The sequence below is a fragment of the Anabrus simplex genome, chromosome 1 (genome assembly GCF_040414725.1).
Source record: "Anabrus simplex isolate iqAnaSimp1 chromosome 1, ASM4041472v1, whole genome shotgun sequence".
Lineage (NCBI taxonomy): Eukaryota > Metazoa > Arthropoda > Insecta > Orthoptera > Tettigoniidae > Anabrus > Anabrus simplex.
Window position 1 is genome coordinate 391,865,290 of NC_090265.1, and position 27,131 is coordinate 391,892,420.

Genomic DNA, 27,131 nt, shown 5'->3' on the forward strand with positions numbered 1-27,131 from the left:
GTTGGAAAAGATACATTCTTGGCTAGCGCTCGTGAAATACAATTCCAAAAAAGACAAATGTAAAGAAATTTATGGGAGAAGAAGAAGAAGAAAAACGTCATTGGTTTTACTCACCTTTAACGAGTTTTACACCGAGCGAGTTGGGCGTGTGGTTAGGTTCGCGTAGCTAAGACCTTGCATTCGGGAGATAGTAGGTTCGAATCCCACCGTCGGGAGCCCTAAACATGGTTTTCCATGGTTTGACATTTTCACACCAGGCAAACGCTGGGGTTTCACCTTAAGGCCAGGGTCGCTTATTTCACAATCCTAACCCTTTCCTATCCTTGCGTCGTTGAAAACTTCGATGTGTTAATGCGACATTAAACCACCAGCAAAAAAACCTATTCTTACGACTAGTATTGTGAAAATGTTTTAAACTACGGACTGGAAGACCTGGGAGTAAGGAGAGGAACTGATCGACTAAACGGTATGTTCCGAGCTCTCAGTGAAGAGATGGCGTGGACTTACTTTAGTAGACGAATAAGCGTGAGTGGTCCGACTCGTTGTCTGAATGGTCAGCGTACTGGCCTTCGGTTCAGAGGGTCACGGGTTCGATTCCCGGCCGGTTCGGGGATTTTAACCTTAATTGGTTAATTCCAATAACCCGGGAACTGGGTGTCTGTGCTGTGTCCAACATCCCTGCAACTCACACACCACACATAACACAATCCTCCACCACAATAACACGCAGTTACCTACACACGGCAGATATCGCCCACCCTCATCGGAGGGTCTACCTTAAAAGTGCTGCACACGGCTAGAAATAGCGTAGTGGAGCTGTCAAAGGTAGGAATTATAGTAATATGAAGATAAAATTAGAATTCAAAAGGAAAAATTGGGGTAAATGTCCAATTTTTCGAAGAGGAATTTAAGATTGGAATAATTAATCACGGAAAATGTCCGATTAATTTTCAAGTTCATTAAATCATTTTGATTCCTTATAAACAGGTCAGATAACGTGTCTTGACATAAAATTGCTCCGTGCACCGGCCGGGTATTATTTGGAACGTTTACTGTCAGGATTTGTGAAATGAAAATCCACAGCCCGTTTCCAGTGATTCGACCGGGTCAGGGATGGAATGAATAAAGCCGCATCTAGCGGCGATTGTAGGAATTGTGCCGGCTACCGAAGCCTGTCGCACTCCTCGGGGCAATGATTAATGACTGACAGATGAAATGATACTGGAGAGTGTCGCTGGAATGAATAATGATAGAGAAAACCGGAGTACCCGGAGAAAATCCTGTCCCGCCTGCGCTTTGTGCACGTGGAGGAACCGTGATTTGAACCACAGAACCCAGCGGTGAGAGGCCGGCGCGCTGCCGCCTGAGCCACGTGGAATATTTCAGGATTTTAATTCTTTATCTGTTTAAACTCCAGGGTCGGTTATTCCCTCGGACTCAGTGAAGGATCCCACCTCTACTGGTCGGGGCATACAACTAGGGAGGATGACCAGTACCTCGCCCAGGCGGCTCCACCTGCTATGCTGAACAGGGGCCTTGCAGGGGGATGGGAAGATTGGAAGGGAGAAACAGGGACGAGGGAAGGAAGCGGCCGTGGCCTGAAGTTAGGTACCATTCAGGCATTTGCCTGGAGGAAAAGTGGAAAACCACGGAAAACCACTTCCAGGATGGCTGAGATGGGAATCGAACCCACCTATAACAGTTGACCTCCCGAGACTGAGTGGACCCCGTTCCAGCCCTCGTACCGCTTTCCAAATTTCGTGGCAGAGCCGGGAATCGAACCCGGGCCTCCGGGGATGGCAGCTAATCACAGTAACCACTGCACCACAGAGGCGGACAAGATTTTTATTACCTGTCAATTATGTGTGAAGTGATTTTTGTAGATTTCTTTATTGTGATATTGTTTGATAATTTACGAACACTTTTTTTAACAATTTGTTTTACATCGCACCGACACAGATAGGTCTTATGGCGACGATGGGATAGGAAAAGGCTAGGAGTGGGAAGGAAGTGACCGTGGTCTTAATTAAGGTACACCATCGTCGCCATAAGACCTATCTGTGTCGGTGCGACGTAAAGCATATGGCAAAAAAAATTAAGGTACAGCCCCATTTTCCTAACGTGAAAATAAGAAATCGCGGAAAACCACCTTCATAACTGCAGACAGTGTGGTTCGCACCTACTATCTTCCGAATGCAAGCTGATAACTACGTGATACTCGCTCGGCTTTTACGAACTACTTTGTAGCTTTAGAGTTGTTGTTGTGTGTTAAATTTTAAGTTTTAGATTACTTTGAATTCAGTACTAATCTCCGTCATTTTGGTCATTTTTGCTCACGCCTTATGACCCGCATGCCAATGGAGGCTGAACTTAGAGTAAACGGCATTAAGAGTGTCACAGGTCATCTCAGTGACCCCCGACAAGTATGGATTCGGCACTAATATTGGTCGTTTTAAATGATGTTTACATGTTACTCTCTCCCAACCCCCAATCGTAGGGGTGCTAGGTAGGGGTATCTTACCCCATCAGTATTTTGAGCCAGATAGTATATCACATGTGTATCTCATTAGGTTGGCAGCCATGCTGGATCATATATACGTAATCGCGATCATTTTGGACATTCTCTTCATCACCCCTTGCATCCGCATGCCACGGGGGATGAACTTGGACTTAAATGTCATACGGGGTGTCACTTTTCATCCCAGTGATCCCAAAAACTGTAGATTCACCAATAATATAGGTCGTTTTCGATCATTTTTGCATGTAATTCCTTCCCCACTTCATCCTTGGTGTGTCTTACTCGCACGGCATTTATCTCTGGGTGTTATTAAATCATATGGGTACCAAGTTAGTTTGAAATTGCAGGTTTGTCAATTGTCGCCGCCATTTCTAATTGTTTAACCTGCGTAAGGATAATGCTTTTTAACTGTGCGCAACCCGCTGAATGTATTGCGGGCCAGGATAAGCCTTCTCCTGCAGTTATTGGAGTGGTTATTAACTGGCTTAATTTTAGGCTTATTCAAAGTTGGTTGAAGTTAGAAACCTATCATTGTCTGATGATTTATTGGCAGGTTAATCCAGAGAGAATAAAACAAAAATTAAGCAACCATTAGAACGGACGGACTGGACAAAACTGTTATAGTAAACTCTTTAATAAATAAATTAGGCAAACAACTGACAGGGAATCCGCCACCTGGGCTACAGACCTAAATGCAGATCAATGATTGATTGATTGATTGATTGATTGATTGATTGATTGATTGATTGATTGATTGATTGATTGATTGATTGATTGATTGATTGATTGATTGATTGATTGATTGATTGATTGATTGATTGATTGATTGATTGATTGATTGATTGATTGATTGATTGATTGATTGATTGATTGATTGATTGATTGATTGATTGATTGATTGATTGATTGATTGATTGATTGATTGATTGATTGATTGATGAAACTGGTAGTGTGGTAGAGGTTAGTGTCATGTTTGGTGTGTGAGTTACAGGAATCTTAAGACAGTAAGAACACCCTGTCTCCAAACTAAAGAACTTAACATTTTACGATTAAAATCCCATGGCCCTGCCGGGAATCAAATCCAGGGCCCCGAGGACCGAACACCAAGACGCTGACCACTCATTCATGGATCCGAACAGTAATAGATGTAATGTGTGTTATTTACAATTCTTCTTGCAATGACTGAAAATTGTTACACGGAGTAAACAATCTGTCAATGAAACCAGAACTAGGCTACTGTACCATACTCAATTTGTGTAGTGAATATACCCTGGTTCAGCGTTTGTAAGGCCGACTGCCCTACGAAAGTGAACAGCTTCTGCGTTGAGAAGGAATGCATGCCGGCGTAGTGTGTGAGTTGCAGGAAATATTGAGGACATAATAAATATCCAGCCACTAAAATCACGGTTAGGCTGGGAATCGAACACGAAACCCGAGTGCTCGAAAGCCAGAACGCTGGCTATTTAGTCACGGGTCAAATATAAATAGAAGTATCACGGTATGCCGTTCTTCGTTAGAATTATATTATTATTATTATTATTATTATTATTATTATTATTATTATTATTATTATTATTATTATTATTATTATTATTATTATTATTTGTCCCACTAACTGGTTTTAAGGCTTTCGGGGTTGCCCATATTCTGGAATATTTTCCCGTAGGAGTTCTTCTGAGGGCCTGCAGGTATACGAATCGAGACTGGTGGAACTGAGTATATTCAAATACAGTAACACCGGACTGTAGCAGTATCGAACCCAACATTCCTGGCACAGAAAACCAGCATTCTACGACCTGAGCCACTTACCCTGGCTCAAGAATAATTGTAAGAGGTACATGTTCTGAGCTAAGCGAAATTAACAATATTGTCTCATCCCTTACGATCTACTGCGAGAAATGAAATGATTCCTGGACCAAATTGACCCTATATCGTTAGGTATGTATTCAGACTGTTTTGGGAGACTAAATGCTGGAGTTTATTTACCAGGTTAATGGGGGAAAGTGTAATGTACAAAGAAATAAAGAAACTGCAAAATACAGTAAAATTCCTTGATCCATTAAAATGGCCGTCCCCTTAAATTAATTGCAGGGTCAAGAATTAAACCCAGCAGAATCGAGCGGGAAGCTATCAAACTAACCACTATACTACGCCGGGAGGTAAAAAAATTATTGTTTTACAGATACAATGCTTAACAAGAGAAGAAGAAGAAGACTGTTATTTGTTTTTACGTCCTACTAACAACTTTTACGGTTTTCGGAGACGCCGAGGTGCCGAAATTTAATCCCGCAGGAGTTCTTTTACGTGCCAGTAAATCTACCGACACGAGGCTGACGTAATTGAGTACCTTCAAATACCACCAGACTGAGCCTGGATAGAACCTGCCAATTTGGGGTCTGAAGCCCACCGCCCCAACCATCTGAACTACCTAGCCCAGCATATCTTGTGTAAAGTCCGGCTCCGTGGATAAATGGTTAGCGTGCTGGCCTTTGGTCACAGGAGTCCCGGGTTCGATTCTTGGCAGAGTCTGGAATTTTAACCATAAATGGTTAATTTCGCTGACACGAGGGCTGGGTGTATGTGTCGTCTTCATTATCATTTCATCCTCATCAATAAGCGCAAGTTGCCTATGGGAGTCAAATCAAAAAACCTGCATCTGGCGAGCCGAACTTGTCCTCGGACACTCCCGGCATTAAAAGCCAAACGCCATTTCATTGTGGTGTAAATTTAAATTTAATTGGGTCTAAGGTTGTGAAGAAAGTATCCGGCACAATTCTAGAAGCAATTGCCTGAGCCTGCAGAGGAAATTCACGGAAATCCACCTCAAACATGGCTGACGGTGAGATTCAAACCCATATACTTCTTTAATTCCATGGGTCTTTCGCAACATTTGTGAGCTCTGGAACGAACTGTGATACCATACACGTTTGTTAGTCATTAATCCATAATAATTATACTCCAAAAATAATACAGCAGTGCTATAAATGCTTCTACAAAAAGAAAGATATAAGGTCAAAGGCTGTTTGTTTTGTGCGGTTGACCGTATTCTGTTATCCCATTTATCTCGCTTTTTGCATAATGTAATAAAACTCATTGCTAGGAAGGTTGTATCCGTCCTTTGTTCGTGGCTTTATGAAGCTGCATTCTGTTAAAGGATCGTCTACTGCTTTATGGCTCTCACTTTTAATTCAGGGTCTCGTTTTATGGCAGCCCGGCCACAATGTGCAACTTTGTAGATTTATTCATATCCTGGAAATGTATTTGCCAGCAAGCTGACACTGACGAAAAGTTCAAGTTAGCGAAGAAGACCGTTTCAGGCTATTTCTTCACGGTTGCAGAATTTTTCCATCTGTCTCTTGGCATAGGCTAGAACAAAATGCAGCTTCCATCGAAGTCTCAGTCCCATTTATGGCTGTAACAGTATGGGAGCTACTGAGGTGTGAGTGGTACTGTGTAATGATGGTTTGAGTATGACAGAACATCTAAATGATACGAAAGGTACTACTAAAGAGTGAACTCGTGTCCTCATCGCGAGGTGGTGCAACACTTTTCAGGCATACTGTAATGCAGGTGAGCTGTATATACCATTTTAACCATGTAGCAGTCCTCCTGACATGTTTAAAATTCTGGCAGGGTGGTGGTGGTGATTATTGTTTTAAGAGGAAGTACAACTAGGCAACCATCCTCTATATAACACTAATCAGAGATAAAAATGGAAGGGATACGAATCGTCGAAAAATGAAGGTATCGGCCAAAGAAAGTCAAGGGCCACGAAGGGAGTGGAAATGAAGTACCAAGAATCGAGCACGAGCTTCCGAGGACGGCAACTAATAGCGCTAACCGTTTCACTACGGTGACGGACTAAGGCACAATTCATAGGCTCAGTTACGATGCAATAGAGCTTTCTGACTCTCTGTGGAAAGCGGTGGCAAACTACCTCACTCCTGATCCTGCCTAATACGCCTCATTATGGTGCAGCCATTGGTTATCCTATCACCACATAACCTCTGGTGGGGCTATTAACACAGGCACAGACAGAGAGACATACAAACAAACAAAGCAGACTTAAACTTTTAGGTTACTGTTGATGCCATTATCATAGCCATGTGTTTTACTGTTTGAATTGACTGTTGATAATGTAATCATAGCCATGAGTTTTTCTGTTTTATGTGACTGTTGATAATGTAATCATAACCATGGGTTTTACTGTTTTATGTGACTGTTGATAATGTAATCATAGCCATGAGTTTTACTGTTTTATGTGACTGTTGATAATGTAATCATAACCATGGGTTTTACTGTTTTATGTGACTGTTGATAATGTGTTCATAGCCATGAGTTTTACTATTTTATGTGACTGTTGATAATGTAATCATAGCCATGGGTTTTACTGTTTTATGTGACTGTTGATAATGTGATCATAGCCATGAGTTTTACTGTTTTATGTGACTGTTGATAATGTAATCATAGCCATGGGTTTTACTGTTTTATGTGACTGTTGATAATGTAATCATAGCCATGGGTTTCACTGTTTTATGTGACTGTTGATAATGTAATCATAGCCATGAGTTTTACTGTTTTATGTGACTGTTGATAATGTAATCATAGCCATGGGTTTTACTGTTTTATGTGACTGTTGATAATGTAATCATAGCCATGGGTTTTACTGTTTTATGTGACTGTTGATAATGTGATCATAGCCATGAGTTTTACTGTTTAATGTGACTGTTGATAATGTGATCATAGCCATGAGTTTTACTGTTTTATGTGACTGTTGATAATGTGATCATAGCCATGAGTTTTACTTTTTTTATGTGACTGTTGATAATGTGATCATAGCCATGAGTTTTACTGTTTAATGTGACTGTTGATAATCTTATCATAGCCATGAGTTTTACTGTTTTATGTGACTGTTGATAATGTGATCATAGCCATGAGTTTTACTGTTTAATGTGACTGTTGATAATGTGATCATAGCCATGAGTTTTACTGTTTATGTGACTCTTGATAATGTGATCATAGCCATGAGTTTTACTGTTTTATGTGTCTATTGATAAATAATGTAATCATAGCCATAGGTTTTACTGTTTAATCTGACTGTTGATAATGTGATCATAGCCATGAGTTTTACTGTTTTATGTGACTGTTGATAATGTGATCATAGCCATGAGTTTTACTGTTTAATGTGACTGTTGATAATGTGATCATAGCCATGAGTTTTACTGTTTTTGTGTCTATTGATAATGTGATCATAGCCATGGGTTTTACTGTTTAATCTGACTGTTGATAATGTGATCATAGCCATGAGTTTTACTGTTTTATGTGACTGTTGATAATGTGATCATTGCCACGAGTTTTACTGTTTTATGTGACTGTTGATAATGTGATCATAGCCATGAGTTTTACTGTTTTATGTGTCTATTGATAAATAATGTAATCATAGCCATAGGTTTTACTGTTTAATGTGACTGTTGATAATGTGATCATAGGCATGAGTTTTACTGTTTTATGTGACTGTTGATAATGTGATCATTGCCATGAGTTTTACTGTTTTATGTGACTGTTGATAATGTGATCATAGCCATGAGTTTTACTGTTTTATGTGACTGTTGATAATGTGATCATAGCCATGAGTTTTACTGTTTTATGTGTCTATTGATAAATAATGTAATCATAGCCATAGGTTTTACTGTTTAATCTGACTGTTGATATCGCAATCATAACCACAGGATCTTCGGTTTTACTTGACTACTAATACCGTTAAAACTTCCATGGGATCTCCACATTTAAGTCGTCCAGTTATACGTAATTATTGACCATGTGATCATGAACAGGGAACTCCTAGTTTTATGCGACTGTTCATATTGTAATCGTAGCATCGGGATGTTCAGATCTATGTGACTTTTAAAATCGTAATCCCTGTCACGGGACCTCCCACGCTACGTGACAGTTGATTATGTAATCGTTGATAGAGGACCCTCAGTTTTACAGTGGCTGGTGATAATGTAATCATAAACCCACCTGGTAGTCATGATCGTTAAAGTGTTAAACCTATGTGGCGTGACGCCGATGTTGACACTTCCGGAGTGGCCAAAAGTCCCGGGAAAGGGTGTCTCATTAGAAAATGTGCCGTGTATGACCGCTGAGCGTTGCGGCTAGCTGCGGCGTAGCTGAACAGTCTGTCACAGATACCAGTACTGTGAAGATGGCAACACGTCGCGAGTTAACGATGATCATTGGAGCACGGCTCATGGGTCATAGCATTGCGGAGATTACACACGAATTCGGGTTTTCGAGGTCAACAGTGGCGATGGGGATCTTCAATTTCGCAGAGAGAATGTTACCACCCTCTTAAACCGCCTCACAGGAAGACCACGGACATCACTTCGCCTCCGCAGAACCATACTGGTCGCTCGACGGGCTACTTTGAGTCAGGAACCAATTTCTACCTGGACTGTAAGGAGACAACTGAACCGCACAGGCTTCACCAGCCGACGCCAACTCGTGTCCCCTTACTGACACCTCGACACAGAACTCAACGACGTGCATGGGCCTTCAACCATCGACAATGGACCATGGAACAGTAGCGGCGTGTTGTATTGTCCGATCAATCCCAGTTCCAGTTGTATCGAGCTGATGGGGGCGTGAAAGTGTGGCGTATGCCCCGTGAAGCTATGGATCCTGCGTGTCAACAAGGTTGTGTCCAGGCGGGAGGTGGCTCAGTTCACGTCTGGGCGGCGTTCTCGTGATCGCAATTAGGCCCCATTTTTCGGCTATAGGAAGCGTGACAGGTTCACATTATGTGGACCTTATTTCAGACCATTTGCATCCCTTTCTGGGCCTAGAGTACCCTGATGGAGATGCCGTGTTTCAGCAGTGCAATGCGCCATGTCACTGCTCTGTGGTGGCACGCAGGTGGTTGGAGGAGCCTTTTGTGGTGTAACGACCATACATTGGCCCTCCAAATCGCCCGACATTAATCCAGTCGAGCATTCATGGAATTCTGTCGATGCTGGTGTACGCTCCATGAACCCCGCACCAACTGCACAAGACCAACTGTGGGTAGCAGTGCAAGATTCGTGTGTCCACATCCCTCCAGAACGATTCCCACACCTTGTGGAGTCGATGCTTTTCCGTTTTGCTGCCGTTTTGAGGGCTCACGGAGGAGCGACTCGTTATTAACATCAGATTCAGTGTCTTTCCATGACTTTTGGCCACTCGGCCACCATCATATTGTTGGCCAACAGGGTAGGAGACGTAGCTGTAAACAATTTATAATCACAGATTGCGAGACAAAAGCCGCGATTCAATTCCAAATCTCTCCGCAGTCTTCATATGGAGTAAGTACAGATGATGCTGATGATGCTGATTTGTCTGTCGGCTGGAGAGCAGACCACTGGGTGTTGTTCTACTGGAGTAGGGTATGTGCCGACACCGGGTTACACCCTCTCTCTACCTCATTAACACCATCATCCCACATCTAGACGCCCAGGTCACCCATGGCGAACATTTCCCGGACACTCCCAGCACTGAAAGCCATACGCTAAATAAACAAATAGTGATCATGGACAGAAGACCCCCAGTTTTACAGAACTATTGATATAATGTTCATAGACATAGTACCTTTAGTTGTATGGGACTATTAATTTCGTTAGCATACCCATGGAATCTTCAGCTTTATGCAACTGTTGATATCATGTTCAAAGCCACGGGACCTCATGTTTTATGTTACAGCCACGTATTTACTGTTTTACATTTAATTCGAATCACAGAATTACGGCTTTCTATTTCAGAAATTCCACATGTACCGGTCAGGATTCGAACCAAAGCTGCCTTCATGAACAGTCGGTGAAGATATCACTCAGCTCTCATTCCCCTCTGAAATTCTAGTTTTAGTTCCAACGTTCGGAAAATAACTTCCAAAATTACGTTCTACAGGGTTTAGCTCGTTAAGAAGCATGCACGTGGTCTCTTCACACCTACTGTATCTCCTTTTAGTATTTGCAATAAAAACGTGAAATGCCCAAAATTCAATGTCTTTATATCCGTAACGGTCCCCTAGATTTTAGCGTCATATATTTTGTATCTTCGATCACGGATTCGATCCCAGCCGAAATCAGTGGATTCTTCAGGACGAAATATTCATAATACGCCGTTTTTCGTGTAACATGACCCTTGTAAATACATAAGCAGTTCATTCAGCTAAATTCCCTCTGCTTTCAATGTCGACGTGAGTTCTTCGTTTTGTTAGTAGGATCGCTGACTACTACTCAATGACGTATTAGAAGGAATAGGATATCGAAACTGACGCTCAATTCGAAGTAGCAAAAGTTATAAATGTACGTAGTAGTCAGTTATTGTTAGTAGTAGTAGTAGTAGTAGTAGTAGTAGTAGTAGTAGCGCGCGGAGGTAGTTGGCTCTTAAAACGAATGTCCCGGTCTTCAATCTCGGCAAACTAGAGTCACGTTTTCACTAATTGGCAGGGTGGTAGGTAAGATATTTGAACTTAAATCTCCATCCAAAATGAAATTTAATCCGGATTTCTCGTTAACATCATAAAAATGTGGGGAAGTGAAATTGGAGTTATTATTATTATTATTATTATTATTATTATTATTATTATTATTATTATTATTATTATTAGGGACGGTGGATTTGAGCATTTCCAGACCAAGAACTTAGCATTTAAAAACGAAAACGTTAGCCTTTTCTAGCAGGATTTTGTAACGTATTACGACGAAAGTAAAATTTGGAATGGGAAATTGGATTTTTAAAATCAATGTATGAACTGTCGGATTTTCTATACTTTCGAGTTTTCTAAGCAAATAACTAAAGTAACTTTGAAGTGAAATTATAAACATTAACAAAGATGTTTAATAACATGGACCTGCTTACTCATAACATGTATCTACATGCAGTTAGAAATCAGTATCTAAGGACATAAATAGTGCTGTATTGTCATTTGAACCCGCTTATTAAAATGTTAACACAAGTTATTTCAGTTTTACCTCTGTTTACCGTTGACTTCACTAGTAACACTACTATATAAGATAATATGCCAACTTGCGCCGCGCACGGAGAGGTGATCAAACTACCAGGTGTATGCATAAGTCTCTTTCGCTTTCACTAAGAGATGGCACCATCGAACAGCACGCAGCCTGTGAATTTGAAACATACGTCAGTTTGTTCGTCTGACATTAACCTACCAACACACACAAGTTGAGTCTAGCGTCTGTGTTGTATCGTTCAGTGATCATGTCAACGTTTGTGCCTGAAAAAGAACATTTGCGGCCTTTCTTATTTAATCAAAAGTGAAAGGCTGTAGAAAGTCATCGTTTGCTGGTAGAAACATATGGTAAACACGCTCCATGGATTAGAACATGTGAGACATGGTTTCGACAATTTAAACGTGGTGATTTCAATGTGAAAGACAGTGCGCGCTCTGGTAGACCATAAAAGTGCGAAGACGAGGAATTGCAGGCATTACTGAAGGATAACCCAACTCAAAGTCAACAGCAATTGACACAAGCATTAAATATGCCTCAAGAAATAATCAGCAGACGTTTACGAGCAATGGGGCAGTACGGCGGGTGCGAAAGAATGTCCCATCCAAGCGGTAAATGGGTCTCACACGATTTGAATGAAGAGCAAATGGAAAATCACAAAGTCGCTTGTGAAATGCTGCTTCAACGCCACGAAAAAGAAAAAAAATCATTTCTGTACCGAATTGTGACGGGTGACGAATGGATTTATTTTGAAAACCTGATGCGGAGAAAATCATGGCTGTTACCTGGCGAAGCCGGTCCTTCAATATCAAGGCCAAATCGCTTCGGCAAGAAGACCATGCTTCGTGTCTGGTGGGAACAGAGCGGTGTTGCGTATTACGAACTCTTGAAGCCCGGCGGAACTGTTAATGCACAGCGCTATCGCCAACAAATTAACAATTAATTTAAATCATGCATAGATCGAAAGACCACCGGAATGGGCCAGAAGGCATGACAAAGTGATTTTGTTACACGACAATGCGCCGTCTCACACAGCAAAACCAGTGAAAGACACCTTGAAATCGCTTGGATGGGGCATCCTTCCGCACCCGCCGTACTTCCCCGACCTGGCACCATCTGACTATCACCTCTTCGCATCAATGGGGCACTCTCTCGCAGAGCAACACTTCAGAAGAACACTTGAAGAAGTTGGAAAATGGCTCGTGGAATGGTTTGCCGAAAAAGACAAGCAGTTTTCTGGCATGGTATTCATAACTTAGCTGAAAGATGAGAGAAGTGTGTAGAATACGATGGCCAATATTTTGAATAAACAAAATATGAATTTCCCTTGAAAATTACGTGTTTTCTTTACCAAGGCAAATACTAATGCACACACCTGGTACTTGAAGAAAAGTCACCCTGTGCCAGTCCTGCGACTTAAAATCAATCAGCTATTGAAAATATAACAACAAACAACGCACACACTCGTCATGGCAAATTTCTTCTCATACGTGAGAACGTTTCATCAAGGTGTAATTTCACTGTAATTTTGTGGAAACATGCAGGTTTCGAATTTCGTACTCAATTTCGCATTTCATCTAGTATTAGGAAACGACTGTGATACATTTCATTGTCTTTTAAACGTAAAATACACCTACTTTTGTACTTGATAAAATTTTGCATTTATAGTGCTTAAGAAAATATACCTCTATTATTATTATTATTATTATTATTATTATTAGAAAGCAAATAGTCCTAACTTCTATTAAATGTTTCCTACTTAGAAATCATTTTACAGAAAGCAATTCATTCTAGCCCTATAATACTGTATAACAGATGCTTGTCATAATTTGTCTTCGTCATAATTGCAGAGCTTTGTAAATTGTTCTATATACTTTGTCTAATAAGGAAGCCATAAATGTTTCGGAAGTATTTATAAATAAGTCAATAAGTTATATAAAATACACCAAGCATGCACTTTTAATACTCAATTGATAAAATAAATTCTGAATAATATTTATTTGAAGTAGCATGTGCCCGTTTATGAATAACATAGGTTTAAGAATGTAGATATATCTAACACATCCATTGCTTTAGATAAACATGATATATTGGTGAACGGCTTCTGCTCAAGAGCCTTGTCTTATCAACTGGTGATAGAAGGAATGTTCTTGCAACATGATAAGGGTAGTCCAATTTTCTTGTTTAATAACGACTGCTCTACGGAAAGCTAACTCCTAAAGTACCCCTGTCTTAAATGTAACATTCATGTCCGTAATATGAAACTGTTAATTATCTAAGATATCTTGAAATAATCCCATGCCCATCTGCATTGTAAAAGATTATTATACCACTTTCAGAGTTGTATTACACAGTACATTACATTTAAGCGGAAAACAGACTAGGATGTCAAACACCTGTTTATCTTAAAGAATTAAGTTAGGTATGATTAAAAAAAGGAAATATTCTTAATCGAATCTCATAGAATCAATGTATAAATAGTCAAGAATTTTTAAGATATCATTCTCCAAAAATTTTCCCAAGTATTCTCTACCGCCACTTCTGTTGTTTGACTGTCTTCTGTCAACAATGAACGTTTCTCGTTGAGAAAACTAAATTTGGCATAGAAATTTATTTTACGATCACATCAAATCAGCTTACAGGAACAAGTTATAAACCTATAAGACTTACTATTTGTTTTACATCGCACCGACGCTGCCAGGTCTTGTAACGACGATGGGATGGGATAGGATAGGACAGGGCTAGGACTGGGAAGGAAGCAAATAATATTATTGGCTTTACGTCCCACTGACTACTTTAACGGTTCTCGCAGACGCCTAGGAGCCGGAATTTAGTCCCGCAAGAGTTCTTTTACGTGCTAGTAAATCTACCGGCATGAGGCTGACGTATTTGAGCACCTTCAAATTCCACCGAACTGAGCCAGGATCGAACCTGCCAAGTTGGAGTCAGAAGGCCAGCGCCTCAACCGTCTGAGCCACGGAGCCCGGCTTTGGGAGGAAGTGGCCGTGGTTTTTATTGAAGAATGTCTGTTCAAAAGGTGCTATTTCCATCTTAAGAAAGTTGTGGGAAAACCGCAAGAAATGTAAAATAAAAGGCACATGTAACGTACCCATGATCAGGTTTGGTGCAAATTTTAAGGAATGACATCATTCTGGTCTGGATTGCTCATGACAATCGATAATATTCAACTACTGAAATGCATGAGGACGAAATACTGATTTACTTTTTGGAAGTGAAAATAGCACCTTGTGAACAGACACTCATCAGTTAATGTACAACTCCATTATTTACCAGGTGTGAAAATGGGAAAATATGGAAAAGCCACCTTCAGGACTGCCGGCAATGGAGTCTGAGTCCACCATCTCCTGAATGCAAGCTTACAGATACAGGGCCCAAACCACGTAGCCACTCTTCCGGTCCTATATCATTTAAGAAATGAGTTCTTCAAGTCTGCATTTACATCACCATTTTCATTTTGAAAACTATAGCTTCAATGAAAGAGTAATTTCAACAGTTAATAGATAATTGCTGCCAAATTGCCCGCAGATAAATTTAAATTTTACCTTTCGGAAGCCTTGTTTATGAAGTCATGAGCTATAAAATCCGTGTTATGAAAATTCCAGTGAGACTAATATAAGAAGCTAGATCACCGACCATTTTGAATTTCAGTGGGTAATCTGAATTTGAGAGTCTTCTGTCCATTCCGTATTCTCCCATAATCTGTGACTTAAGCTCCACAAGCTTTCAGACCATCATTTTGTATTCTCTTCTACTTTCTCCGAGGTCAGTGTTGCTCATAAACTGGTGGATGATGTCATTTGTGACTTTCTACAATCTTCCCATTTCTTCTGTTTAAATGACTGAGCAGTACACAGTACTCAAAATATTGTTAAACTGATAGATACGTAACATTTCAGTTCGGTCTGAATGTGAATGCAAAACTGGAAAGCTATTGCTTAGTTTTTTCCTTTCTGTTTCGTTAGCATGAAATTGTATCACGACTAGTAACATTCCTCATACATGTCGCCTACTTCCTTCCAGCCCTTCAACAGAAAGAAGCTATTAACTACTTTTGGAATTGGAAATGAATTTCCTCCGCTCCCTAAACTTTCAGAAACTACTCTAAAAATACCTATTACGCTCCATTATTCAAGTGCCCATAAACTGGTCTGATTATTTTCTCGAAACCGTAGTTCGAATTTTCTCTATTTCTCCGAGTGAATGTCATGTTTAATGAATGGCCGATATAGTTTCCATAATTTTAAAATAAATATTCATAAATACATATATTCCTACCTTTCCAGTCTTTTTTAAGATTTCAGGGGTAATTTATTTACTTTTGTACACAGTAATAGAATATATTCAATTTGAATTTAACAACTATTTGGAAATTACTGTTAGAGTTACTTAGAGGTGAATGAAGCCGCTACAAAACAACTCTCACTATTAGATTACCCCTGAAGAGTATCCTATCCCTACAACAGATAAGCTGTGCTCGTAGCAGGTAATTCAGGCGGAATCGTCTTAAGCAGTCGTTGATTCTGAGACGTCGTTAAGTTCTTGTTCTTCTTGTGTTGAAAAAGCGCTATATTGACAGAATGAGTCTAACGGCCTAAATACACAGAATTACATGCGTGGTAGAACTGGAAGTGCCATCTTTAAATATCCCACTATAATACGTTCAATTCATGGTTTGCATTTACAAGACGAAATAATTTGCACATCCCTACTTTCTGATATATTCTACAGTTTCATAGTAATAATGTCTATGGGCCTAATAAATTATCATCATTGACAAATATAATCTGTAACTATATTATCGAGGTTATACATCCTGTACTATGGCTGCAAATGACACCAATAAGAGTACCACTGATAACAAAACACAATGTCAATTTTGCGGGCAAATGTATAAAGGCCTTAAGATACATATAAGTAAATCACACCCAGAGCAATACAGAGCCTGCTTGTTGAATCCATCTATGACTACACCTAGCCAGTCTAAAATTCCACCTTCAGTTCCTATTCCTATTTCTAGTAAAAATGGTCAGTCAACGAAGTTGGAAATAACCTCTGATCAAAGAGAACAAAAAAATAAACCTTACCACGACGAACTGAGTAAATGGCTAGATATTTTTCAGCATGAACTGAGTGATGCTGAATTCAATGAACAAGTCACTAATTTTGTAAACTTCCTTGCCACAGCTAGAGACCTACTGCCAGGTCCAAAAGAGTCCAGTTACTAGATATATTGAAGCTCGTAAACGTGGCACTTACAAAAATAACAGCCGACAGTATAAAACCTCCAGTAACCCACAGAGATCCTCTAAGAATGATCGTGAACGTCGCAAGGCTAAATTCGAGTATGAAGTGACTCAATATGAATATTTTTACCAAAGGAGGAAAGCAATTAGAAAAATTTTAAGTGGCAAAAGAACTAATAATTTGAAACTAGAGAAAGATGTTGTTGAAGGATATTTTAGGAACAGATTTGAAACTCCTAATGATTGCATGAGAGACTCCTATATCGATTATACGAATGAAACCTTAGATGATACAATTTCAATATCTCAAGAGTTAGTTTTCTCTATTATCAAGAGCATAGCAATTGACACTAGCCCAGGTCCGCATAAGGTTTTATTGAAATCTGTTTATGATCCACTTGCTGCTAATATTTTTAGCCCATATCATCAGAAGAAGTGGGTTCATTCCTGAGGTTCTTAAGGCAGCGAGAACTGTTCTTATACATAAAGGCGGTGAAGAAAATGATCTGTCCAAATGGAGACCGATTAGTATTTGCTCCATTATTCGGCGCATATTAAGTAAGATCCTTGATAAAATTGTAAGGGAATACATCCCTTTGAACTAGTTCCAAAGAGGTTTTGTCATGACCCCTGGCTCTTTCATTAACGTGAATATTGTTGATGGCATTTTACGAACAGCTGTAATGAAAAAGATTTCAGGCTGCGTAGTATTCCTCGACATCAGCAAAGCGTTCGATAGTATTGGACACAATCACTTAAAGGCGACAATAGAGAACTCTATACTACCCAGATCCATTAAGAAGTTACTAGTCAACCTTCTCACAGAAAACACAACACAAGTTCAAACTGCTCGTGGTCATACAGATAAGATAAACATCAAATGTGGAGTGATGCAAGGAGATCCCATTTCACCTTTCTTATTTAACTGGGGTATAAACCACATCCTTGATGAACTCACAGACATCAAAGTATCAGAAATGTATGGTTTTCAATTGAGTCCTAACACTGTACCTTTAACATCCCTATGCTTTGCCGACGATCTGGTGATCATAGCTAAAGATCAAGCAGCAGCTTCAATCCTAGTCACTTCTGTCATAAATCTGCTTCAAGAAATAGGTTTGCATGTAAATGCAGACAAATCAAATGCCATTATTATAGAAAATGGTAAACTTCATTCTGACGATATCGTGACGGTCTCTGGAAACATTAGAAGTATAAATGATAGTGAAGAAATAAAATATTTAGGAGCAACTTTCAGACAGACTTTAGTCTTCAATGAACATCAGGTACTTGAAAAATTGAAAGCTAACTTAGATCAGATTACCAGGACTCACTTACTCCAACCGCATCAAAAATTGACTGTAATAAATCAGTTTATTGGCCCTACACTGATATACCCCTTCCAGACTGTTTCGGTTGAGAAAATTCCCAAATCAAATCTGTTAAAAGCCGACAACATGATCAGAAGCGCACTTAAAGAAATTCTACAACTTCCGAGTGACACACCGACAAGTATGATATATTCGAGCCACAAATGTAAAGGGTTAGCACTAATGCGCGCTACTTGGGAAGCGTACCTTCAACAGCTGAACATCAATCTTAAGCTAGAAGCTGTGAATGATTCGCACGTAAATGCTGTTTGAAATTTCACAGCAATAAAAACTCGCTGCCTATCTGAACTTCAACTCAATGAAGAGACATCAACTAAATCTGTTAGACAACTGCGCGATATACTTAGAACACGCGAATTTGAAGCTTGGTGTGCATATCCACAAAAAGGAAGAGGTATTGAGTTATTTGCTCAAGTTCCTGCTGCTAATTCTTGGGTTACCAGAAGAGATGGTTTAACTTGTTCGGAATGGAGGGAGATGTTGAAGATGACAGCGATGGTTGCACCAGTACGTACTCTGCCAGGACGTTCTACCAGCACAGGCCACTGCAGACACTGCAGTGAGTATGAAACCTTACCACATGTGCAGGGGAGTTGCCCTCAAGGAGAACTGCTTAGGATCAAACGCCATAACATCATCAGAAACCTGATTGCTAATGCTCTTCGTCTCAAAAATCTAGAAGTGTACGAAGAAGTCCACTGCCTCGCCGAAGGAGGCAGCACTCTCAGGATTGATATTATAGTGATTGACAGACGGAGGAACGAAGCATAAATTATTGATCCTACGGTACGCTTTGAATCTTCAGCCTCTCAGCCGACTGAAGTAGACAATGAGAAAAAGGATATCCATAATCCAACCATCCCTTTCTTTCTTGAGTCGTATAACCTTAACAAAATTACGGTGACTGGACTTTTCTTTGGCGCGAGGGGAACAATTCCCAAATCTTTCGTCACATGGCGACAAAAGGAAAAACTAGCGAGAAGCCTACAAGATGAGATAGTCGTCTCACTCATAAAGTACTCCGTTTCGATTCTTCGTCACCATTTATATGGAGTTCATGCCATTTAACATGGTTAATTGTAACCTATCATTTTTTTAAACATTAATCTTTTTATCTTCCCTCAAAATTGTTATTGTGTATTATTCTGTGTCTTATGGCAAATCTAGGGTGTCCTGGATCAGACTAAATAAATAATAAATAATTCATAATAATTATGTACCGGAACTGTTCATTCAACTTATATACCAAGTTTCGTGTCCCTAATTTTCGTAACGCATAATAGAAAACACCTACCCTCCTTCAGAAGCAAGGATTCATAAGCAGTTGGTGCTAATTTTCAGGTACGTTCTGAACTATATATGCCAAATTCGTGAGAAAAAGTTTTTTTTAAAATCTCAAAGTGTACTGTGCCATTCACCAAAAGTGTCTCGTGTCATTAAAAAGTCAAACACTACGGTGGCACAACCTTAATGGACTGTGGCCTACCGAGAACTTGCTGTTCATCCTGAATTCTCTCGGCCGTTATTGATGGATTTCGACCACGGCCGCTATCTCGACGTCAAGATAATAGCTCCTCTGTTGTTCTCATGCAAGCTGAGTGGACATCGAACCAGCCCTCAGATCCGGATAAAATACAGCACATCTCAGACCAGGGCCAGACTCACTACCTCTAGATCGCAGGTCCCGCCTTGTGTCATTAAATTCAACTGATTCTTTCATCGGTGATTACAGGGAAGTTTCTATTTGATGTTTGATTGGTTCCTTCAAAGGAATAAGTTACTTATATTTAGATTGAAGCTTCCATAGTCCATAATTATGGATACGATCATAAGCTTTTGGGCTTTTGCCGTGTCAAGAAAAGACGGTGAAATGCTTTACGTTTCGCAAAGAACTTTGTTTGCTCCGTGTCTTCAGAATAAAACCTCGTTTGTTGACGTGGAAGATTTCTCTAATAATGAACGCTTGAGTTTAAGTAAGTAAGTCACTTGTCACAAAATGTCATATCAGACAACAAATTCCACCGAGCGATTTTGCTGAGTGTCACGGACCCCGTAGCAGTAGCCTTGTATTCGCTAGATGGTGGCTGGTTCGTACAGTATCATCACCAGCTCTGAATATAGTTTTCCGAGGTTTCCCATTTTAACGCCTGCCAAATTCTGCAGCTGCCAATTAAGGCCATGGCCACTGCCCTTTCCCTGTCCTATACCATCATCGCCAAAAACCTATCTCAGATAGTGCGATGTTAAATTTCTAAGAAAACACAGCAACTTCCATCAGTTTAGAAATAAAATGTGCTTAAAATAGCTTAGAGTTCGCAATGAGCGTATGCAGTCCAGATTTTCTACAGAGGTTTAATACTGCTTGTTCTGAAATATAGGCTACTGCAGCAAGTACAATCACATTCTTAAAACACAGGTGCTACATTCAGATTATTAGGAGGCTTCACCAGCCAAAATGACTGCTCTCTATCCGAATAGCCGGCAGATATTTGATTACCATGTGGCCATCATAATGACAATCTCGACCGTATTGCTTGGCTTTTTCCACCAAGATTTCTACATTCTCTTTGATATTCCATGATTCATACAAAGTGAGAGAAAGACCTTTAGGATATAATTGTTCCATATTATTAGAAAATAAGAAATTATCATTCTCAAGTGCCATATCCGGTCCCCTAGACATAGGCGATCACTAGGGCCCGGACGTTACGCAGTAATAGGTTAGAATGCGAACTTACTGAAGCGAGTAATAAGTAGAGTCTACCCGCACGACGGTAGTGCTATGAGGTTTGCAGAAACATTAGGAGTTCAGCACATTAGACACCTCCTAGAATTTATGTTATTTCCACTACATTACGTTAGTGCGGGCTAGTCGACATTTCCTACTAAGTAATTTTGTTACTAAATAATTTTGTTAGTAGGATATGTCGACTAGCCCGCTCTAACGTAATGTAGTGAGAGTAACATAAATTATAGGGGTTCTAATGGACTGAACCCCTAATGTTTATGCAAACCTCAAAGCATTACTGCCGTGCGGGTAGACTCTACTTATTACTCGCTTCAGTAAGTTTGCATTCTAACCTACTACTGCATAAACATCCGGGCCCTAGCGATCACTCTGGAAAAAGTACCCCTTTCTTCAGCTAATCTGAAGAGTTGTTCAATGTTGTTGATACCGGCCCAGTCTTTGATGTTTTGGAGTCATTTGGAGTCATGACATCAATAGTCTACCGGCTCCTCGCTTACCTTGTAATATCAGTTGTTGTAGCTCGTACTTTCCACCATGTAGAACATGGCGAAAATAAGCTGCTTTCCAAGCTTTGGTGATGTTTGCCAGCTCTCCCTCTTGTTAGGAATCCTGCCCAAGGTATTCCATGTAAGTACATTTCAAACGGCTCTAATCTATTCAAAGAGGAACATTTCATAGTCCAGGACTCCACTCCGTAAAACAGTGCTGATCAGATATAGTAATAAGAAATGGAGAAAATAAAAGTATAATGGATAGGGAAACAAATAAAACAAGCAAAACTTATTTCATTACAAAATTTATAAATATCAACTTGCTACAATAATAAATGGATAATTCACCATTACATTGTAGTCTACATTACAATATCTCATCAAATTTACTCTATCTCATGAATAACAAATTATCAGGCTTGGAAGCCACATCTATCGCATTTGAATACAGATGGAATAAAGAAAGCTAGGAAATTCTGTTCATGTGCACATTTCAGTCTAAAAACATTCAGTAACTATATTTTTGATTCTATAAAACAAACAGCATCAATTACTCTGAAAACACCGAATTATGTGTACATGTTTTTTGTCGGTTTTCGTATATTATTTTTGTAATTTGCTACCTTTTAGAATTTTACTATGAATACATCCTGGATATTTAAAACATGCCATTAACTGATCAAAGACCTCATCCTTGATATATCTAAGAGCCAAATACTGAAGCATGTACATTTACGTAAATGAAGAACATTTCGTATTCCAATTATTTCAGAAACATCATGCGTAGTACCCGATATTTGGACCTACTTCCCTCAGAGATTTGTGCCACGTTTATTCCTAATCTAATATATATCTTAATGAAAGACCTCGTGCTAAAATTATGGTATTTCGTCACTTCATTCAGAATACAGAAGTAGTAATGAAAACGGTACAGTTGAACCTACATTATTTGTATACTATTCCGTTCTATCGAAGAGAGACAAACTCATTTCTTCTGAAATAGTTTAATTACAGTATCATTAAGACGATCAATCTTGTATTAAATATAGCTTACGAATATATTAGTGTTCTTTTTAATGTATTGGACAATACGAACAGCCTAATATATTTTCTTTATTTTATAATTTATTATATTACATAAGTTTCTCCACACTTGAACTTTTATCTACCAATTTATCTTTTCGTATGTTTAAGTACCACACTTTAGTGCATTACTGGATACAATAAGAGTTTAAATTTAATGTGAAAATATAATAATAAAAACTACTTCCACTACAAGTGGTTGTATTAATTGTTGTACGTAGTAGAGTAAATATATAATGGATTTTTATTTAGAATTTTGTGTGAAGTGGTCCGATGACAGCCACTTTGAACACTGTAAGAAACTCACCCACAAATTCTGACATTATATAACATTTTTCGTAATCCAGTATAAATTAACACAAGTGCCTTCTGTATAGTTGTGAGTTCTTAGTTCAAATATCACCTCACTCTGAACGAATATCGAAGTTATATATCTGAAAAGTTAAGAAATTATTTTCTGATTTGTCTAGAGTTGGTTTTTCAAAGGGACATAGAATGAACAAATAGATTTGTTTTAGTAAAACTGGAATTTTTACTTGCACTAATAAAATAGTTACTTAATTTGACTAAAAATGCAGTAAGTATTTTGTAACTGTAGTTAAAAAATTGTCTTGAACCCATTTTTCTAATTTATAAGCTTTCTACAGTTAACAAAAAATTGTACACCACGCGACGAAAAGTAGACCAGTCACCTTAATATCTCTGATTTTTTGAACGTTCTATGAAGCATCATAAAGGGCTCTAAATAATTTACCACAAACTAAAGAGTTAATTTAAAGAGGATAAATTATTGGAGTTATAAATGTGGACGAATGTCTTCAGTTCAAATGCTAACATCCATAATGTAAATAATATGCTATTATGTCCATTGAAGTCTTTCACACATTATTTTTGGTTGAGCATTTTTATATTCGAATTTCCAGGATGTTTCAATTATTTCATCATTTACCATCATATTTTATATCGCTGTGTGCTACTAAATTCTCAGCATTTAATTAGGCTATCACGTGGGTCATTTACACGATGAATTCGATAAAATTGGAGAATGTACCTGAAAACTGTTTAGACTCGATAATAACCAACCTACCGGATTTTGAAATACTGTGATATGCAAAGTTATGCTTGTATTTTCTTTGTCGCTGATGCCTAAGTTTATGAGAAAGCACTTAAGTTTTAGGCCCTCCCAAAAGAAGAAATTGGGAAATTTCAAAAGCGTACTGTACTATTATCACGCCTGCAGTATTAAAAGAAACATTATGAAATATGAAAATAAATATAAACCTAAGACTGTATGTTCCATGACATAGAAGTACATTGTCCTTACTCTCAAGATTATTCATTCGGGTCAACATTTTAATGACGTGTCATGCTTAACTGCGTTAGGTTACCTCGTGGGGCCATGGCGTTGTACTTAACTTGTACAAAATACTTAAAAGTTAGATGACACTTCAGAGTTCGTTTATAAGTCCGCTTAATGTAATTTGAATACTTCTAAATCTTCTTAGCACGATTTCTTGTCATTTTATACTCCAATGAAACTATGCTGATGTATAATACAATTTTACAAATAATTATGATTACATTTCGTTCCGTATATTTCTATGACATTACTGTACATTCGATAAAGACAAAGAGCTAAATATTAAATCGTACTCTCATGGAATTCAAACATGGAACGTCATTGTATTTCAGCAAACCTCAGTGTTTCTTTTGAATATAGAATATTGTTGGGTTTTTCTCCTGAGAAATTAAGTTGTGTCAAAGTTTTATCCGATTTATGCCAATCCATGTTGAGACAATGTCGTGAGAATTTATAGAACTTACAGAACCAGCAACTAAGATACGTTCTATTGCACTATTTCACATTTCCCCTACACGTACTTGCTAAGCTACTGAAGAAAACATCTCTTACCTTCGAAACGGTGTGCTCTATTAACATGAATGAACTGATTTCAGACATACATTTCTGCGCAGACGGTATATATCATGTTATTACGTGTACCGTTTTCTATTTTTACTACAGATATTACCCTTAGCTATATTTCGAACTTCCCATTACTGCTGTAATTTACTGTGCGCGTTCACAGTTTCAGTCTTAGTAAAATCATATAATAACTATTATTCTTCATAATCGTAGTTTAACGAGTGAATAAAGAAATAAAACTAAATATGAAAATGATACACGACAACCAGACAGCCTTTTATAGAATAATCTTGAGAACGGTGAGTGGGAGGAAGAAATGTGTCTACTCATTGGCGTTTCACGATGAGCCCTCGCAGTACTGAAACAGAAAACACAATAGATATATATTTTATATCAGTATATTTACGTTATTAATATCCCCATCATTTCATAAACACTTATTTAACTAAAGTGTAATAAAACATCAATGAATATTAAAGAACAGGAGATTAATAGGCATAATGTTTGCTAGAAAACGGTTTCAGTCATATAAAGGATCTCATGTCCTCTGTTTATGAGTATGTAATGTTATGACAGAAGATCTGGTGTAATAGCTATGCGGTATAGACACAATCTTAAAGGAGTGATACCATATTAAAATAAACCTAAAATAAAGGTAATTGAATGCAGTTCGGTGACGCATGAAAATCAGAAGGAAATGAAGGTTTTCAGAAAGTAGAAAAATATTTTTACTTGAGTAGGTAGGGCTGTGCCTTTGCTGGCGGGACCTAGTGTTTATAGTGCACTATGTCTTCTGGTATGGGCTAGATCAATTTTCTTACTTTCATTGATCTGTCTCAGCTTTATCCTTGGCTTTGACAAAATGAAAGTGACTGAGGTATGAGTGATGCTAGTAATGCCATTCCTTCTGCAGCCAGTCCCTGCTATGAATGGTGTGAAAATATTGCTCATAGGGTCGGTTTGTGCATGCATTTCAGTGGGCTTGGCAGACTGATATGTAATAGCAACTTCTGGCTCGGTGAGGAAAGCAACGGGAAACTACCTCACTCCTCATTTCCCTAGTACGCCTCTTCAGTGATGCCTAGGCCACCTATGACAGCTAATGGCGGAGCTGTTGAGGATCCAACCAGCCTTCGGGCTGAGGACTAAACAACAACAACAACAACAACAACAGTAGAATACCTAATCATATCAGAAGCAAGAAACTAAAATGGAGACAAAGAAGACCCTTCTTAATAAAATAAATTTACTCACGTTAAACACAGATATGCGTTTTAGAACGGTGTTTCTGAAGACTATTAGGTGAAGATTGAGATGATATGGAAGTGGACTGGTGAATAAAGAAGAATAAAATTTTATGTTACAGACGAATATTAAATTTCACATGGTTTGGTGGGATAATACGTGGAGAGAAACGAAATAAAGTTGGTAAGAAGAGACAAAACTTGACGTGGAGAGGAGATGAATTAATGAGACCCATTAAGATTCCTACATGATCGAGTATGAAGACCCTGGGTTAAACCGAACTTGATTTCAAGCCGCAGATATAGGATATCTATTATAATAAAGATATTCACAAAAATAGATATATTAAGTTAAAGCTAAAAATAGCAGCTGGAATTCATAAGATTTCAGGGAAAGTACTAAGGGCAATCGTTTGGGATATCTCAAGTATTTATTTCATTACTGTTTACATCAAGGACCTATACCAAATGAACGGAGATTTGTTATAGCAGCCCCACTGTACAAAGTGGATCATTACAGACCAGCCAGCTTTGCACGTATTGCGTGTAAGTTCTGGAAAAGTATTTTTCGTTATTATTTTAGGCAAGTTTTCCAAAATACTAACTGGTTTGTTTGAAGTCAGTCCGGATTTAGGAAAGGCTATTCCAGTGAAGATCAATTTGCAGTATTCCAGGAAGATATAGTAGGTATGATAGATTCAGTAGGTAGGTATTATAGATTCAGTAGTCAAATAGACTGTATTGCTATTGGCCAGTCCGAGGCTTTTGATTGCGTAGATCATGGGAGACAACTAGCGAAAACGAGGGCTATTGGACTAGATAAAAAAGTGTTCGAATGGGTGGATTATTTTCAAAAAATAGAACTCACATTCAGATAATTATTGTACGTGAAGTATTACCTCATCCTGAGAAGATTGAGAAGGTGGTTCCACAAGGCAATATTATTGTACCTATTATATACACGAGTAAAGAACTAGAATCACAGATAGGGCTTTCTTTCGGGTGATATTATACTGTATAGAGTTACAAATTCGCCACAGGATTGTGAGTGAGTGCAAAAAGACCTCGACAATGTTATTATTTGGATGTCCGCCACGTCGTAAGTTTCACCAAGAAGAAAAGTCCTCTCAGTTTTAATTACTGTGTTGATGGAATGAAAATGCCTCATGGGGACCACTCTACGCACGTAGGTGTTGGTAAAGTAAAGAACTTCGTTGGGATAATCACATTAACGAGGTTATCAATAAAGGTTACAGATTTCTACATGTGGTTAGGTGGCCATTTAGAGACCGGGTGAGTTGGCCATGTGGTTAGGAGCGCGCAGCTGTGAGCTCGCATCCGGGAAATAGTGGGTTCGAACCCCATGGTCGGCAATCCTGAAGATGGTTTTCGGTGCTTTCCCATTTTCACACCAGGTAAATGCTTAGACTGTACCTTAATTAAGGCCACGGCCACTTCCTTC

General features: G+C 38.9%; 1 protein-coding gene across 1 annotated transcript in view; it reads right to left on the minus strand.

The window, feature by feature from the left end:
- Positions 1–24,039: 24,039 nt before the first annotated feature.
- Obp73a (Odorant-binding protein 73a) overlaps positions 24,040–27,131 on the minus strand; it is a 62,006-nt gene continuing 58,914 nt past the window's right edge. The window contains exon 7 of the mRNA XM_068227108.1: positions 24,040–24,783. Within this exon, the coding sequence (XP_068083209.1) occupies positions 24,763–24,783 (21 nt within the window). The 3' untranslated portion in view covers positions 24,040–24,762. The remainder of the gene's footprint in view (positions 24,784–27,131) is intronic.